At 41.2% G+C, this 19,218-nt stretch overlaps 1 protein-coding gene across 1 annotated transcript in view; it reads left to right on the forward strand.

Annotated features, from left to right (window-relative positions):
• Tmc2 (transmembrane channel like 2) overlaps positions 1 to 19,218 on the forward strand; it is a 57,696-nt gene that overhangs the window by 19,190 nt on the left and 19,288 nt on the right. The window contains exons 5-11 of the mRNA XM_052181483.1: positions 5,055 to 5,136; positions 5,458 to 5,564; positions 8,110 to 8,208; positions 9,871 to 10,013; positions 12,433 to 12,580; positions 17,278 to 17,466; positions 18,869 to 19,048. Of these exons, the coding sequence (XP_052037443.1) occupies positions 5,055 to 5,136; positions 5,458 to 5,564; positions 8,110 to 8,208; positions 9,871 to 10,013; positions 12,433 to 12,580; positions 17,278 to 17,466; positions 18,869 to 19,048 (948 nt within the window). The remainder of the gene's footprint in view (positions 1 to 5,054; positions 5,137 to 5,457; positions 5,565 to 8,109; positions 8,209 to 9,870; positions 10,014 to 12,432; positions 12,581 to 17,277; positions 17,467 to 18,868; positions 19,049 to 19,218) is intronic.

Here is a 19,218-nt window from a genome sequence, read left to right on the forward strand (position 1 = left end):
GTGTGTATATGCATTTTATATGTATATGTATAAATGCACATACATATATACAGTATATATATATGTATATATATATATATACACACAGTATACATATATATATACATGATTGTACATATCTATGTAACAATCCAGCAACCACACACAGAAAAACACTTTATCTGTCCTTTGAAACTTTTCTAGCCAGGCTTTGGTGGCGCATGCCTTTAATCCCAGCACTTGGGAGGCAGAGGCAGGCGGATTTCTGAGTTCGAGGCCAGCCTGGCCTACAGAGTGTGTTCTAGGATAGCCAAGGCTATACAGAGAAACCCTGTCTCGAAAAAACCAAATCCAAAAAACCAAAAAATAAGAAACTGGCCTAACCATATGATTATCACCAAACCCTGTTCATTGTGCTGGAAAACACTGCCATTGTGCATATATCACATCTTCTTTATTCATCTCTCTGTTCTTGGACACTCAGCTTGAGTCTGTGACTTTATTGTTGTGAACAGAGCTGTAATAAACATTGATGTCCAAGGACCTCTATGATATATTAATTTAAAGCCTGCTGGGTAAATACGCAGGAGCGATCCAGTAGATTAATTCTGTGAGAACCCTTTCTGTGGGTTTCCACAGCTCCCGGGTGAGCTCGGTCAGGACCTGCACATGGCTTCCCCTTGCTCATCCTCAGCAGCATCCACTGCCACTTGTTTTCCTATGTCGTTCTGACTGAGGTGACGTGAAATCACAGTACAGAGAATTTGCAACTCCCTGGTGGTTAATGAACTCCATTGGATGTTTTATTGGTCACTTGTGCTCATCTTTTGAAAGTTCTCTGTTCATTTCATTAGTCATTGATTGATTAATCAATTGATTGATTGATTGAGACAAAGTCTCTCTATGTAGTCCTCCTAGAACTCGATACAGAACTGGGAGGCCTCAAACTCAAAAGATCTTCTGTCTCTGCCTCTCAGGTACTGGGATTGAAGGCTTGAGCCGCCATACCCCGACAGTCCATTTTTCTATTGAGCTACTCGGTTTCTCATTGACCTGTTTTTCAGTTCTTTCTCTTTCCTAGTGATACATTTCTCTCGGATGTATGACTGGCCAAGATGCTCTCCCATTCTGTGGTGCCTCTTGATGATTTGTTTCATCTGCTGTGTGTTTCATCTGTGAAGATTTTAATCTCATGAGGGCTGATCTCTCCACTGTTGGCATTGTTTTCTCTGTAGCAGGAGTAGCAGAATCCCTCATCATACCTGTGTCTGAAACGCTGTCCCTACTTCTCACTGCAGTTTCAGGCCCTACACTGAGGTCTTTGATCCATGTGACGTTGATTGTTGTGCGAGAGGAGATACCGTTTCACCCCTCTCTGTACGGATCTCTACTTTTCTCAGCACCAAGGCTGTCTTTCTAGATCTTTGGCTATGCTGGGTTTGTATCTGGTTCCTTTCTCCGTTCATTATAGAGGTCTTTCTCTTCTCTGATTGGCTATATTTCTAAATACTTAATATTTTCAGTGTTACTTTGAATCAGGTATTTTTCTTAACTTCTTTCACTGAGAGTACATTGTTGATATATCACTGTTTTTTTCTTTATATATTGACTTGGTACACTGCAACTTTTAATAATATAGGTAGCCAGGCAGTGGTAACATATGCCTTTAATCCCTGCACTCAGAAGACAGAGGCAGGAGGCTCTCTATAAGTTCAAGACCAACCTGATCTACAGAGGAATTCCAGGCCAGCCAAAGCTACACCTTGTCTCAGAAAAATTTTTAAAAAGCAAACAAACAACCCAAAACCAAAACAAGCATGCCAGGAGCCTCACAGCCTGGAGCAGGTTGAAACGAAACACAGTAAGAGTCTGGTGTGGCTTTAAAGACTGATGATCTCCAGACGTTCTAACTCTCTAACTGCACTGAATGCTGATGATAATTCCTAAAACGTTCTAAAAACTTTCCTGCTAATTCTGAGGGTTAAAAGGCGCTCGCTTAGGCGAGTAACACCTGTAGCCTAACAGCAGGGGATTTAGTGTGTAGCCTTTGTTCTCTCTTTGAGGAACTGTGCAGCTCTTCCAGCCTACTAGTCAAAGGAAGAAAAGGGGACACTTTAAAGGGACACTTTGAAAAGTGATTTTTATGGTTACTTCTAAGTTGTAAAAAATTCCCTATAAAAAAATCTCTAAGAAAAAGGGGGGAAAACAGAAAGAATGGAAAAGGGAGATAAGGAAAAATTCATGCTTCTCTCTTTGTCCTCAGCACTTATACATCTTTTGGAATACACAATCACATGGTAAAAAGTTCATCACAAGTTCACACATAAAATTAAATCATAAATCAAATAAGAAGTTTACAACAGAGAATGTTTACATGCATATCCACTAGGAGTAAATATCCCACTAAACACTCATCACCTGTTAGAGCTCCACAGCTTCATTGAGAGTTAAAAACAACTCTATTAGTGAAGTTATGAATAGATAAATCCAGTCAATATTTTATCTTCTGTCCTAGCACCTATAAATCGTTAGTTCCCTTTTTATGAGCTTTGGTTAATGGTTTTAACAACATCTTGGAATGTGCTCTGAGTAGTAGAATTAGTAGAATTCCTGGTTACTATCTAGACTCAATTAACTGGTGACACATGGGAGACTGGCAGAGTTCTCATTGTAGTTTTGATTAAAGGACCTAATAGCAGTCCCACTATAAAAGAGCTTAATAAATACTGATATAATTTTAGGAATTCTAGTAGGATTGTCATTAAGAATTAATAACTCATCTGTTTCTCTATATAGCATCACTACAAGACAGTACATCTTCACACATCTGCAGAGATCTGCTCAAAAGTGTGGGCCCTAGTGATTGTTACATATGTTTTAGCTCTTTTTTATTAGATATTTTCTTTTATTTACATTTCAAATGTTATCCCCTTTCCTGGTTTCCTCTCTGAAAACTCCCTATCCTATCCCCCTTCCCCCTGCTCACCAATCCACCCACTCCCTCTTCCCTGTCCTGGCATTCCCCTATACTGGGGCATCAAGCCTTCTCAGGACCAAGGGCCTCTCCTCCCTTTGATGTGCAACAAGGCCATCCTTTGCTACATATATGTTTTAATAATAACAGGAAAAACATATTAATAGCAGGAATCTTTCATAAAATAATTTTCTCCCAGGTCTTGCCTATGGAAGAAAATCTGTCCTGTATTATTATAATCTGAAGCAGACCATCTCAGGAAGATCACCTGCTAATTACGTCCTATGACGGCTCCTGACACAAACATGTACCACAACACCCAGCTTGATTCTTAAATTACAATCAGAGAAAGACTAAACTTAAAAGACATCATTACAGGTTAAAGAGATGGCTCAGTTCTTCAAGAGGACCCAAGTTTTATACCCAGCATCCACACAGCAGCTTACATCTACCCAGTTCCAGATCTTGCACCCTCACACAGACATTCACACAGACAAAATACCAATGCACATTAAAATAAGTAAAGAATAAAATAATATCTATTTATCTGCTTATTTATTTTAATTGTATGCCTGTGTTAGTATGTGCACATATGTGCCTAGGGAAGACAGAAATTAGGCATCAGATCCCCCCTGAAGCTGGAGTTAGAGACAGTTGTAAGCCACCTGATGTGGGTGCTGGGAACTGAACTGTGATCATTTGCAAGAGCAGTATCTGCTCTAACCCAGAAGTCCCCCTTGAGAACCACCTTGTCCTGAGACATCAAGTTGCAGTAGGACTAAGTGCCTCCCCTCCTACTAAGGCTCTACCAGGCAGGCCAGCTAGGGGAGGAGAGCCATTGCCAGGCAGCAGTGTCAGAGAGCGTCCCTGCTCCGATTGTTAGTGGACCCCCAGAAAGACTATACTACACATCTGCTGCAAATGTGTAGGGGGGCCCAGATCCAGCCCCTGCATGCTCTTTGGTCAGTAGTTCAGTCTCTGTGAGAGGAATTCTTTCTTCCTTCAACCCAGCAAGGTGAGCGATTCACCGAGGAAAAGAAGGAGCAGACCTGGACCAAGCTCTCTCTTGGCACAGCTTAGCAACACTTCCAGCAAGCTGAGGCTCTTGGCTTGCTGCCAGTATGAGTACCTTGTGAAGTTTCTTTTTCCTTGACTTTTGTTTTAACATAAAGGAAGTTGTATCAGGGGATCCAGAAAATGTACACAGAACTTTAAAATTCATATCAAAATGTGCGAATTTAGATTGTCTTCCACATATATACATATAATATGCCATAGTTTTGGCTTCTGTAAATGTCTTCTGAGCCCACACACCCCACCTACCACTGCCCGACCTCTCTTGGCATTCTCCCTACCAGAGTCAGGCTTCCTACCCTCAGTGTCCATGCCCCATTCCCGTCTCTGCCCATACTTCAACATTTACACCACACACATATACAACACACACACACACACACACACACATACACATATACACACCACACACACAAATATATACCCTATACACACATACATACACGCCCCAAACATATACAAACAGGCACACCACACATACACATAACAAACACACACATCCCACACATACACACGACAAACACACATATACACCCCATACACATACATGCACACACCACATATTCATACTTATATACACACCACACATACATACACACCCCATATATACACACATACACACACATACACACCCCATATACACACCACACATACATACACACCCCATATACACACACATCCACACACACACCACACAATACACATACACACACCACTCCCGCACACGTGCGCACACACACACACCACACACATACATGTAGAGAGAGAAAGAGAGAGAGACTGCATGCTTCCCTCAGCATCCCCCTACTGTTGCCACGTTTCCTGCCTTCCTTCTTTCCTATCTATACTCCATTCTATTATCCACCTCTTTTCTCAACATTTACACACACACACACACACACACACACACACGCACACACATACAAGCACTGCCCTACTTTCCTCAGCATCCCCCATGCCCTGACTGTGCCCCTTGGTGTTTAAAGTCAACATGTTGGTGACTCAGTTTTAATTTGTTTCATTTCAGAAATGGGTCAAGTTTAAGAGGGACTTTGATAATTTCAAGACTCAATGTATTCCCTGGGAAATGAAGATCAAGGACATTGAAAGTCAGTATATTTTGGTGTCTCTGTTTTTAACTGGTTTCCTCAAAGAAGTCTCCCCTGGTTAGATCACTTCATAGATTCTGTTGTATCAGGAAAGGTGGGCACTAGATGAGTACAGGAACCAGATTCAAATCCAGATTCCTCCTTTTCTGGTGAGAGAACTCAGGTGGCTTAGTTACCCCACAGAGTTTCAGGTTATCTCTCCACAATATGAAAATGGAGCCCTGGGTATTTATTTGACTGGCTGATGTGAAAGCCACAGTCATGCCGGCAGCGCTGGTTTCTTGGCTGACACATTTCACTGAGCCATCTCTTCCTTCCCAGGTCACTTTGGTTCTTCTGTGGCGTCTTACTTCATCTTTCTCCGATGGATGTATGGAGTTAACCTCGTCCTTTTTGGCTTAATATTTGGTCTAGTCATCATCCCAGAGGTAAGAACAGAACCTGTCTTCAGATAGTGTTGATGAAGCTTACTACAACCAGCATCTTCATTTATACTTTCCAAATACTCTTTTCTTTTTGCTATAATCTGTCATTCTTTAAAAGCAAAAAACATTTTTTAGAAAAGGTATTGCTATGTAGTCCAGACTACCCTCAAACTAATAATCCCCTGCCTCATTCCTCCCAGTGCCTTTATTATAAGCATACCCCACATGCACAGCTCTGTTTAAATTCAGTATCCATCAAGAGAACCTGTCCATGTTTACTTGTCATGTCAATTGCCCTGGCAGTTCAGTACAAAACATGGTTGTTGTTGTTGTTGTTTGTTTTTGTTTTTGTTTTGTTTTTTCAAGACAGGGTTTCTCTGTACAGCCCTGGCTGTCCTGGAACTCACTTTGTAGATCAGGCTGGCCTCAAACTCAGAAATCTGCCTGCCTCTGCCTCCCAAGTGCTGGGATTACAAGCGTGCGCCACCACTGCCCAGCAGTACAAAACATGAAACTTAGGTTCTGAACTAAGAAATTGATAACACATTTTCTGGCTTTCATTTGTACTTAAAATGAGAGAAAAATTAAGATTTTGATTAATTTTTTTCTTTTACCCTGGGGAAAAAGAGAGGCAGGCAAAACTAAGGAAATGGTAAATAAATTATAAGAAAAGGCAGGGAAATGATTAGGAGATGAACTCTCTCTTGAGGTGGAAGAGGGTACAGTTCTGGAGATTTAGTTTTGTTACTTTTGTTTTTAGTGTATTAGGGGTATGGTGTGTTTTACATGTGTGTGCACATATGTGTGCCTGTGCACACGTGCAAGGGCCAGAGAAGATATAAGATTTTCATATCTATATCACTTTGCAATGTAATATAGACTCTGTCAACAAGACACAGTGGTGCATGTCTTCAATCCTAGTGCTTGGGAGACAGAGGCAGGCTTATTGCTATGTGTTCAAAGCCAGCCTGGTCTATGTTTCAAGCTCCAAACCAGTCATGGCTACATAGAGAGAATCTGACTAAATAAGTAAACAAACAAACACAGACAGGTTCTCTTGATGAATCTGGAGTTAGGTCAATAGCCAGCAAGCCTAGTGGTCCTCTTACCTGCTCCCCACCCCTTCACATACACACACACACACCACCACCACCACCACCACCACCACCACCACCACCACCACCACAACCACCACCGAGATTACCTGCACTGTGGCTATACTGAACTCTTTGCACGGGTGCTGGGGACTCTGACTCGGGTCCTCATGCTTACACAGCAAGCACTCCTACCTGCAAAGCCCACTCGAAACACCCAATTTTGTGAAATTTTTAAAAGCTAGATGGTAGTTGGGCAAAAGGTAGTTAAGTTTCATTATTATGACTGAATGCTATTATTGTGTATAGTACTTTAGGTGTAAAATATTTCCCAATAACAGTAAAAATTAAAATCTATAAAAAGGAAACCCAAGAACTTGGGTAACACATGCCTGTAACATCATCGCTGGGGAGGCAAAGGCAGGAGGAATGTTGCAAGTTCTAGGCCAGCCAGGACCAGATGCAGAGAGGGCTGGTGGGGTGTGGAGAGAGGAGGGGGGAGGAGAGAGAGAGGAAGAGGGAGAGGGAGAGAGAAAGTAACCTGTAAATTAACCAAGAAAAGCAGTGTAGTGAAACACCAAGAATTAATACTACAAAATCGGAGAATAGTGTCATGTGTCTTTATCTTCAGGATTTGTCAATTTTTTAAAAAATTTCTACTTTAGCCAATAGGTCAAAAAAATTGAATAAACTGTATATTTTGTACTAAAAATACAATTTGTCTACAAATAATATCACTGCAGAAGCCTCCAAATCCATGTATCCTACCAAAAAAAAAAGTGTTCAACTTTACATAAAAGACTATGTGAAGATGGTTACAATCATTAAATAAACAAACATTGCCAACAAATCTCTACACTCTTGCTATCTGATTTATAATACATTCAAAATTGTTGACACAGGAATAATAAATCTATAAAATAACTAGTAAAAAAAATAATAGTCTAGGAGATTTCCATTAGAAGCAATATAAAGTTTAATGGTCAAAAAAAAATCAATCTCATATTTTTAAAAAGCCAATCTTGGGTGTGGAGGGATGGCTCAACAGTTAGAGCATCTAGTGCTCTTCCAGAAGACTGGTGTTCTAGCAGGTCAGGTGGCTCACAACCACCTGCAACTCCAGTTCCTGGGGATCCAACATAATATTCTGACCTGCTTGGATGCCCCTGTATACTCATACAGATACACAGACTCAGACATACAGACAGACAGATGCATACTGACACACATACACACACACATGCATGCATGCACACACACTCATGGACACACAAATAAAAAATATTTCTTGAAAAGCCAATCCATCCTAAATCAGTGTGTAAATTTGATCCAATGCTGATCTTTCTGATAAGAGTAGGAGTGAGGCTCTTCCCACAGAAGGACACGGGATTTGTTACACATGGTCACCGTTCACATCTTCTCCACTTACGCCCTGTCATCTGTCCCCACGGGAGGTGCTGATGGGCTTGCCCTACGGAAGTATACCCAGAAAGACGGTGCCTCGGGCTGAGGAAGAGAGAGCCATGGACTTTGCTGTCCTTTGGGATTTTGAGGTACGAACCATGATGTCAACAGGCCTCCATTTTGCCATTATAAAGTTGGTGTCCTTCATTCTCAAAGTCAAATTTCTGCCCCCTCAGAAGCGAGTGACAGTAAGCTGTAATAAGTTGCAGGTACCCAGTCTCATTGTTCCAAGGGATTTCTTTATCCTCTACTTCACTTAGGGATCCCTAGGAAAATGTCCTATAGGTAAGTAGGTAATGTGAATATTACATCGAGTTGTTGAAAAGTGATACTTTCTTCAAATAGAGCCCTTATTAAACAAAATGCTTCCCCACCCTTTTGTCTATGCTGTGCTTCTTAGATTGGGGATGCTGTTGGGATGCTTTGCCCTGTGTGTAGATGGTCACGTCTCCATTTCCTCTGCTGCCAGAGTGAACTTTGTAGATGCAGATGGAGCATGGCCCTCTCCTCCGTCAGCTAACCCTTGCTTCCCATTCCCAATGGAGTTAAAGCCAATGTTCTTCATTGGGCTTACAAAAGAACCCTGTGTGCCTCCAATTGTTTGTCTAAGGCCTCACAAGTCAGTGTCCCATATTACCAAGTCAAGGACGTCTCCACACACATAGCACCACAGTGCCTCACACCCCCTGCAGATGAACCTGTCCCTGGAATCTTCCTCCTCACCCTCCATGCCTCTGTAGCTTCAAAGGGTTCCTGAGGTCATGTTGCCTGGCAACAGTGTTGCCTACAATGTCATGGGCTGGCATTCTCCAGCTTTAGAGTCAAACTTGAATCTCCTCAGAAATGAGTGACAAGCTGCAGTAATTTCCCAGGGCCCCTGGTCACATTGCTGCCAGGGATTGTCTTTACTTCTTCTTTGCAGGAATCCCTGTTGAAATCTCTTACCTACCCAAAGCAAATGGAATTCATTCAACAACAATTCTTTATATTGTATTCAGTAAACAAATATAAAAAGTACTGAAATCTAAATGTTAATAATGCTATACCTAACTAATATAAAGTTTACTCACTACTAAAGCCAAGTACACTTAAAAGTCAAAAATAAAACAGGGACAGATGTAGTGTCTCAGAGGGTAGGCATGCCTGCCAGTGAGACTGACAACGTAGGCTTGATCCCTAAACCCACCCGGTAGGAGAGAACTGATCCCCATAGGTTGTCCTCTGACCTCCACATGTGTGCCACGGCACATGTATATCTACAAAGACACACACACACACACATACACACATGCATGGATGCAGGAACACACATTTACATACACAGTTGTCTGTAGTCATTTTGAAATGTTACCAAAGTCCACCAACCCTTGCTTGTTTCTGGCCTCCACATATATTGGCTCCACAGTCTGGAAGCAGAGAAATGATTACTTGTCACTTAAGAACCTGGTTATCGAACACAATAGCCTGGAGCTCTGCATTCCTGGGCACACATGCTGGGCACATGTGCTCACATGCATACACACACACTCACCTCTCCTTCCTGAACCTCCATGCTGTCTGTGCAGTGGAAGAAAAACAAAGGGACAGACGATGACTGTGCCTGGCCTCTGGAAACACTACGAATTGAATATTTCGCACTCTTCCTCTATAGACCTGCCTTAAAATACTGAGACAGAAATCCCTGATAGAATGGATCTGTACAATTAATCTCTCCTCTGAGATTTTAAACCCTTTGGATGTCCTTCCTATAGGGCTACATCAAATATTCTGCTCTCTTCTATGGCTACTACAACAACCAGCGGACCATCGGGTGGCTGAGGTACAGGCTGCCCATGGCTTACTTTATGGTGGGAGTCAGCGTGTTTGGCTACAGCTTGATGATCGTCATTAGGTCGTAAGTATAAGGGTCTTGTATAAGGAAATATACAAGCGGGGTTGTGTATACGTAAGTTGTATATAAGTAAATACGTGGGCCGATTCAAACGACTCTCCTCTGGCTCCTCTGTCTGTACTTTTCTGTGATATACCTCAAGAGGAAGCAAACAAGCAACCACACAAGTCTTCTCGTTCGTTTTCACTGCTGTAACGAGGTAACTGACAAAGGCAACTTAAGGGGGAAAGGTCTTATTTGGGCTCAGAGTTCTAGGGTACAGTATACATCACAGCAGGGTTGCTCTGGGGGCGGGAGCTTGAGGCAGCCGAGGTCACACTGCCTCTATAGTCAGAAAGCAGAGAATGATTTCTAGTCACTTGAGCTGTCGCATCTGCTTTCTATTCAGCCCAGGAGCCCAGTCCACGGATGGAATAGAGCTATCTTCCCGGCTCTATTAACCTAGTCTCCATAACCCCTCACCAGCATGGCCAGAGACGTGTCTCCTACATGATTCTAGGTCTCATCAGGTTAACATTCAGTATTAGTGATCACACCAAGCCAGTGCAGATTATACATGATAAGCCAGATAATATGTGAAGCTCTTGGAAATTAACTTTATGAGATAAAATGCCTCTAAATGAGGTAGAGCACAGACAGTGATATGAAAGTGTGAAGTGTGTGATGTAAACAGAAGAAGCACATATACAAAGACCCAGTGACAGCAAATGATTTCAGAATTCCCATCAGGACAGCTCATCCAGTTTCCCAAACTAGCAAAAGGCCATTGTGGCTTGAGGCAGAGCATGGTACCTGATAAGGTGGCTGGAAGTTTCTCCAGGACTCAGCCTCCTCAGAATGAATGAATGAATGAATGAGTAAATAAATGTGCCAACGCTGTCATTTATACATATGTAAACAATAGACCTATACCAAAAGAATTTGTATGGCTGTGGTTAATCATAGTGTCCTCTCTGCCCCCAACTCTATCTTCCTCAGTGGTCAGGACTGGCCTTTATATGTCAGTGTCTCTTTTGTTCATTTTGATATGTACATATATGTATTCCTCAATCACTCTCTGCCTTATTTTTTGAGATAGGAGTTCTCAGTGAACCTGTAGTCTACCAGTTCAGCCAGGCTGTCTGGCCAGTAAGCTCTAGGGATCCATCTGTGTCCACTTCCCCAGTCCTGGAATTACAGGCACACCTGGTTCTTTCCCTAAGTGCTAGGAGCCCCAACTCGGGTCCTCTTGACAGTAGCAAGCCCTTTAACAATGAATCCATCTACCCCGGCTTTATCTGTTCCTCTTAATTCATATTCTTGAAGAAAAAAAATTAGTTCAGACCGTGAATATGGGATGTTTTTGTGATGAACCAGAAACACCTAGATCCTGTAGAACAGCAAGTCCAAACAGCCAGCAGGCAAGACAGAATCAGGGGGGAGCACAAAACTCCCACATTGTCTGGTTAAATCCATGATTGGAATTCTGCGGTTCCCAAGAGGCTGAGCAGCAGGAAGTAGTGAGAGGCTGGGTCAGGTAGGATGAAGCAGGCAGTCAACAAAGAAGGACCAGGTACTGTCATCCAAGCTTGCTGAAGGATGTATTAACCAGATCATCTAACCAACATCCTCAAGAGTTACTGAGTTTTTCTTAAACACTTATTTATTTTATTTTATGTATATGAGCATTTTTGCCTATGTATACACATATGTACACGTGTGTCTGGTGCCCAAGAAGGTCCGGATCCCCTGGACCTGTAGTTATAGACAACTGTAGCCACCATGTGGGTACTTGGAATAGAATCTGGGTCCTCTGCAAGAGCAACAAGTGCTCTAACCACAGAGACATCTCAGCCCTAGTTTTATATCAGAAAAATACATACCTGTAGCCAAGGAAATTAGATGGCTTAGACAGATACATTTTTTGTTTGTTTATTTGTTTTTTGTTTTTCGAGACAGGGTTTCTCTGTGTAGCTCTGACTGTCCTGGAACTCACTCTGTAGACCAGGCTAGCCTCAAACTCAGAAATCCGCCTGCCTCTGCCTTGCAAGTGCTGGGATTAAAAGTGTGTGCCACCACTGCCCGGCGACACACACACATTTGTGTTTGAGAATAAAGTTCCCAGGTTCTCAGACTGGGGCCCAAACTGGTTTGACACAACTGAATCGAACCTCAAGAAATCCAATGCAAGGACAAAAAGCATAGTGGAGTGTCCTGTGTCTTTCAGTCTTGTCACCTGACACTGTGAGTGCTTGTGGGCACCTTTACATTTTGAGAGACTAGTTCTCTGGATGTAATTGAAATTGTCCAAGCTAGTGTCCCTCCCTGCCTTGCTTCTTCATTAGATGTCATCTTGTGCCCAAGACTGACTTAGGCCAAGGATCCGGTTGGCTGATGTAGCAGAAGAGAGATATGTGTAATGACAGTAACTTATGTTCTCTAGGATGGCCAGCAATTCCCAGGGGAGCACCAGCGAGGGCGACAGTGACAGCTTCACATTCAGCTTCAAGATGTTCACCAGCTGGGATTACCTCATCGGGAACTCAGAGACAGCAGACAACAAATACGTCTCCATCACCACCAGCTTCAAGGTAGTGACCCTGGGGCTGACCCTCCTTCCTGAGGAAACTCTGGGTCCTTCTAGTCACTGGGAAGCTTCCCCCAGCTAGGTGACAGGAAATGGGGTCTCCAAATAAATAACCTGTGAGAGCTATATCAATATACACACCTTCTAAAAGAGTGTTCACAGCAGGGTCACCTTAAGAATATTTCTTATATGACAGAGAATCTTGACTTCTGAAGTCTGGTCCTGCTTCTTCCCTCATGACATTTCTTTGTGGTAGAGTTCATGGAAGGATGACTCATGTCAACCTTCTCTATGTGCTAGAATTGCATAAGGAACTTTAAAACTGCCCTGCCCAAGGCCTTTAAGATTCTTATGTGATTGGCTAGCATTGTTATTGTTGTTGTTTAGGTTAGCTGTTTGTTTTTTTAAAGCTCTCCAAGTAGTAGAACACACATTCAAGGATGTGGAAATGAAATAATTAACCTTGTATTTCTTATAATCTATGTCTTTTACCGTCCCCACTATTTTGTTCCCAAGAAATTTGAAGTAGGCTAATTAAATATAGTTCAGCCAAAATAAATAATCATCATGGTGGTATACACTTGAAATCCTGGCACTTGGGAATGAAAGTGGAAGGACCATGAGTTTGAGGCCAGGTTGGGCTAATTTACTGCAAGACTGTGTCTCATTCAAGCAAACATGAACAAGACAGTAAATAAATGAACAGAGGCAGAAATTATAGCATAAAAACATTGCATGTTATACTGTTCCTCCATGGCTGTAAAACGACTGCAAGCCTTTTAACACAGGTGTCTCATTATGTAGCCTAGGGTAGCCTTAAACTTGTGATCCTCCTGCCTCAGTTTCCTGAGCTCAGGGATTAGGGGAATACTCCACTATACTTGGTTTCCACTCCAAGCTCTTGATAGGTTCTCTGCCTGGTTTGGTGGGCTCTTTCCTGATGACTCAGCACTTACTGTACATCAGCTGTGCCTAGCTCCCTCTCATTCTCTCTCTCTAACCTGGCCCTCCCTGGGAGGAGGAATGCTCTTCCACTCACTGTCAACAAAAACCTGAGCTTACTACCTATCAAATGGGTTTACTGGGCCAGAGTTCTTTCTCCTAGCAGTAGGTGGATAAGGAACCACTTCAGTTCTGTCGTTTCTTCTCAGTCATCTGCAGCCATGGGCAGGAAGGGCTAGAGTGGCTGTGACTCTAGACCAGACCAAGGATCATGCCATGCCTATAATAAAACAATTAGGAATAAAACATTTTATACTGAAAGCAGATGTAATACACATATAACTGGGACCATCAAGACCAGCAGAGTAACAATTTGTGTGAGGCAAGAAGGATGCCTGGTTCAACACAACTCAGTAGCAGATGTTAGAACTTCAATATTCTGGCCTGGGTAATTTATTTTAGGCATATTTAAACAGTATAATTTGAAGAAAGATTTTCTGGTGATAACTAACTCAATCAGGAGTCCTGTTCTGCATCAGTTCTTGGAGGAAGGCAGAAATGCAGTCAGTGGTGAAGCCGACAGTTATTTATCTTTGGAAATTTTTCTGTCTATAACTCTTTGCTATTCTAAGGCCAAAGGCATTGGCTTCTGGTAATAAATACTTTCTGTTAGCAGCAGGGGATTAAAAAGAAAAAAAAAAAAGCTAAATTGGTAGGGCTTTCTTCTCCCTGGCTCAAGGACCTCTTGCTGGCCAGGAGAGAGGCTTGGACTTGTTAACACTTCATGAATCAGGAAGAAAAGAGAGAAAAAGAAAGACAATCTTTTACATAGGCAAAACGCACAGACACGCATACACTCTTACACATACACATTCTGGTCAGGCCTAACCACCTGTCTCATAAGTTCCACAAGTGTTCATTCATACTTATGTTTATATACATATGCCTATACATGTATGTATATACATACATATAGACAAACAGACATAGACATATATACTTTTGATAGATAAGGCAGAGCCCCCCAAGCCACCACTTTATTTTTCTCCTGACCTTTTTATAGCTTCTTAGACAAAAGTTCTTTAGAAAATCACCTCATAGATAACATGTTACACAAAAAGGGAGTTACAGAAGAATGCTGATAGATAATTCAAAGCATTGGTTCATTCTTTAAGCTCATTATAAGTTCAAAGCCACAGTTTCATATGGCCTTGCTTTATCATTGTACACACCTGTGGTTTTATCCTTGGATCTGACCTCAAATGAATGTTTTTCCTTGTCACAGATTTGTCCCAAGCCTCTTTCTCTTTTTATTACCATTTATGAAAGTTCATTGTATTCTTTATTATGCAGCCTTTACTTATTATTCTATGAGGAGTTAGCACATTTTTTCTTTTTTAAATTTTGATGTTTTTATTGGTTATTTTATTTATTTACATTTCAAATGTTAGCCCCCTTCCAGGTTTCCTTTCTGCAAACCCCCATCCCATTCCCCTCTTCCCTCACATTTTATTCTTGATTTTAACTTTATTACATCTTTCTGACAAAAAAAAAAACTAAAGTCATCAGTTAAAACATTTTTCCTAACTATTTTCCTAAAATTATTTGAGTCAAATCAGGAATTCTATAAAATCATTAATTCATCTAGACAGCATTAATTCATGAAAGTTCATCTTTGTGTTGATCTGCAGAAAATCTGCCAAATAGTGTGGGCTGATGCCCAGGAATCCTTAGCCTACATAATAGTGACAGGAAAAGATTCATCAATAGTAAGAAGCAATCCTGGGACAAAAAAAGGCCCTACAATTCAGAGTTTGCCCATCTCAGCCACGCAAAATGGTGGGCTATCTCCAGAAAACTTACTTGCATGCCTTTAGCTGTTCCTAGATGGCTCCTGACAACAGTGAAACTCTGTTGTAGAGTACATGTAACATCATCCAAGATGGGTTCTTTAGACTGACTGTGACATCTCAAGAGTCTAAGGGAGGATCTGGTATGGTTTCAGTCATACAGATATCACAAAGGTCACCAGGATATTAACCACCTCTGCTCGCAGCCTCTTGAACAGAAAACAGATTATACATTTCTCCCTTTGAAGAAACAGCTCCATGTATTTAACATTTCTAGTTTCCCTAGTGTTCATATATGAGCACAAGGACATCTGTGCCTCCTACATGTAACAGGGTAGAACCAAGGATTCTGTGAGTTAACATACACTAGTTGTCTGATGAGTTAGCTAAACCTCAGAGTGAATACAGTAACTGGTGACTGGCAGAGAGGTCTCCTCCCAGGCATTTGCCTAGGAGACCATGTTTTCCCATCTGAGTCTCCCTGTTACTGCACATGTCTTCATAGAGAGTTACTGATCCAGGACATACGCACGATAAAAATCAATTAAATTTTATACTAACAGAAAACAAACTGATATTAAAACTTTATTTATGATAATTCCCAAAACATAAATGTCTAACCATAAATTTAAATATACTTAAATATGAGACACACACACACCAAACCAAACAAACAAAAACAGACAGCATTCAATATTAAGAAACCCTAAGAATAGAAATTGACAAAATGTATTTGGGGAGCAAATTCAAACTGCTGCATACTTTTGTAAATAAAACTTTATTGAAACAAGAACATATACATTTACTAACATATTGTCTTTGGTTATTTTACTGCAGTAATGGCATGAGAGAGGTGAGAGAGACACATGGACTGCAGGCTAACAATATCTACTATGTGAATTTTATAGGCTATTTGACAACTCCCGTATTTGAAAGTTCAAGATTAAAAGTTTAATCTGAGGGGCTGGAGAGATGACTCAGAGATTAAGAGCACTGATTTCACTTACAGAGGACCTGGGTTCCATTCCTGGAACCCACATGGCAGCTCACAACTATCTATGACTCCAGTTCCTAGGGATCTGACACCCTCTTCTGACCTCCACAGGTACCAGGCACACATGTGGTGCAGGCAAAACATCCGTTACATAAAAAAATAATAAAATTACAAAAAAAAAGAATTAATGTTCCTTAATTTAAATTTACTTGGTTTGTTGATACCTACACAGCTCAATGACACCATTGACACCATTGTGGGCCTTTATATATGCCATGTGGGCAGTAATACAAACCTTCTATTGGCTCACTGTTAGATTAAGAAATAATTTGTGGCCAGGCGGTGGTGGCACATGCCTGTAATTCCAGCACTTGGGAGGCAGAGGCAGGGAGATTTCTGAGTTCGAGGCCAGCCTAGTCTACAAAGTGAGTTCCAGGACAGCCAGGGCTACACAGAGAAACCCTGTCTCGAAAAAAATTAAAAAAAAAAAAACGAAAGAAAGAAAGAAAGAAAGAAAGAAAGAAAGAAAGAAAGAAAGAAAGAAAGAAAGGAAGGAAGGAAGGAAGGAAGGAAGGAAGGAAGGAAGGAAGGAAGGAAGGAAGGAAGGAAGGAAGGAAGAAAGAAGGAAAGAAAAGAAAAGAAAAAAGAAAAGAAAAAAAAGAAAAGAAAAGAAATAATTTGTGGAAAATATTTAGCACCATGTCTAGCACATAGTAAATCTCAGTTTTCACTATTACAAAATAACTAAACCCAGGGTAACAATAGCAGCAGAATATATATGTTTATAGAAGTTATCTCTAGCTCTCGACAGGGTATTATGTCACCCCTCTGAATTATTTATGGAGACGTAGAAACAGCAGCTGTAGGGAGCGGGCCCTGGCCTGGTCTACTCACCTCTTCTTTCCACATGCTAAGGAGTCTATAGTGGATGAGCAGGAGAGTAACAAAGAGGAGAATATCCACCTGACAAGATTCCTCCGCGTCCTCGCCAACTTTCTCATTCTCTGCTGTCTGTGTGGAAGTGGGTACCTCATTTACTTTGTGGTGAAACGGTCCCAAGAGTTCTCCAAAATGAAGAATGTCAGCTGGTATGAAAGGAATGAGGTAAGATGGGTATCGCAGTGATGCCAAGACTGAAGGGAAATCCTGAAATCACTCTTTGCTGTAAGCTGGGTGCCATTTGTGTGTGTGTGTGTGAGAGAGAGAGAGAGAGAGAGAGAGAGAGATTATTAATAATCTGTATATATTAATTAATTCTAAAAATTAATATAGTGGCAGTTATTCCTTAACTAGCTAGTCCCCCACCCCTAAACAAACTTTTTAATATTTCTTTTTCTTCTTCTTCTTTTTTTTTTTTTTTTTTTTTTTTTTTTTTTTTTTGGTTTTTTGGATTTGGTTTTCTTGAGACAGGGTTTCTCTGTGTAGCCCTGGTTGTCCTGGAAGTCACTCTGTAGACCAGGCTGGCCTCGAACTCAGAAATCCGCCTGCCTCTGCCTCCCAGAGTGCTGGGATTACAGGCATGCGCCACCACTGCCCAGCTTACCTTTTAATATTTCAAAGCTTAGTTATGCAGCAAAGTCTCTGAAAGTCTGAATTACAGGCCTTGTCATAAAAAACAAAATTAAGTCTGTCTTGGTGGCACTTTCCTTTAATCCCAGCAGAAACATGAGGATTTCTAAAAGTTTGAGCCAAGCTGGTCTACATAGTGAGTTCCAGGACAGCCAAGCTACACAGCTGTTTCAAACCAAGTAAATACCACAGGGTAGGGATGACTCGGTGGTAAACAGCACTCCATTGAAGACCCATATTTGGGTCCCAGCATTCACATGATGGCTCACAACCATCTGTAACTCCAGTTCTAGGGGACCCAACACCCTCTTTTGGCCTCTACAGTGACCCAGGCATACATGGATACACAAATATACATGCAGGCAAAAACAGTCAAGTTTATAAAAACAAATGACTTATTTTATCAAGGTTAATGATATTCTTTTTCTTTTCCTTATTAATGAGTTGTTTTATTGCCAGAAGAGTTTTCTTTTTCTTTTTCTTTTTTTAAGTCCAGTAACTACCCTAGAATATATATTGTGGTATATGTAATTCTGGAGTGATATTCTCAGCTACATAGGATATTCATTCTGAATTTTAAAATTTAGGTAATAATATTTTGTTTTTATATTTAAAGAGTGAGTTATTGAATCATAATTTTACAGATTTATTAATGTTTATGAGTGCTCTACCTGTATGTATACCTGTGTGCCAGAAAAGGGCATCAGATCCCATTATGGATGGTTAGGAGTGACCATGTGGTTGCTGGAACTTGAACTCAGGACCTCTGAAAGAGCAGCCATTGCTCACCAGCTCTCCAGGCCCTGAATCATGATTTTAAAATTTTGTTTTATAGACTTTTTTGGATCTTTGCCTATCTCATATTATTTTCTAAATTTTTCAATATCTATTTTCATTTATCTTTTACTTAAAAACTCTCCTGCTTTCAATTTTTCAGGTGGAGATCGTGATGTCTCTGCTAGGGATGTTTTGTCCTCCGCTGTTTGAAACCATCGCTGCCCTGGAGAATTACCACCCACGCACCGGGCTGAAGTGGCAGCTGGGCCGCATCTTTGCACTCTTCCTGGGAAACCTCTACACGTTTCTCCTGGCCCTCATGGACGATGTCCACCTGAAGGTAAAGCCCACACACTCCACCATGCCTGCTGTCCTTTTAGAACATAATAACTTTACTGTGCATAATGTCTATTAATTAAATAAATGTTAGGAATTTTAAAAGGGAAATAAAGAAGAGATACTTCCAGAACCTATAACCCAAAGGCAACGGTTGCTATACCTCTTTCCTGC

Source organism: Apodemus sylvaticus, chromosome 5 (genome assembly GCF_947179515.1).
Source record: "Apodemus sylvaticus chromosome 5, mApoSyl1.1, whole genome shotgun sequence".
Taxonomy (NCBI): domain Eukaryota; kingdom Metazoa; phylum Chordata; class Mammalia; order Rodentia; family Muridae; genus Apodemus; species Apodemus sylvaticus.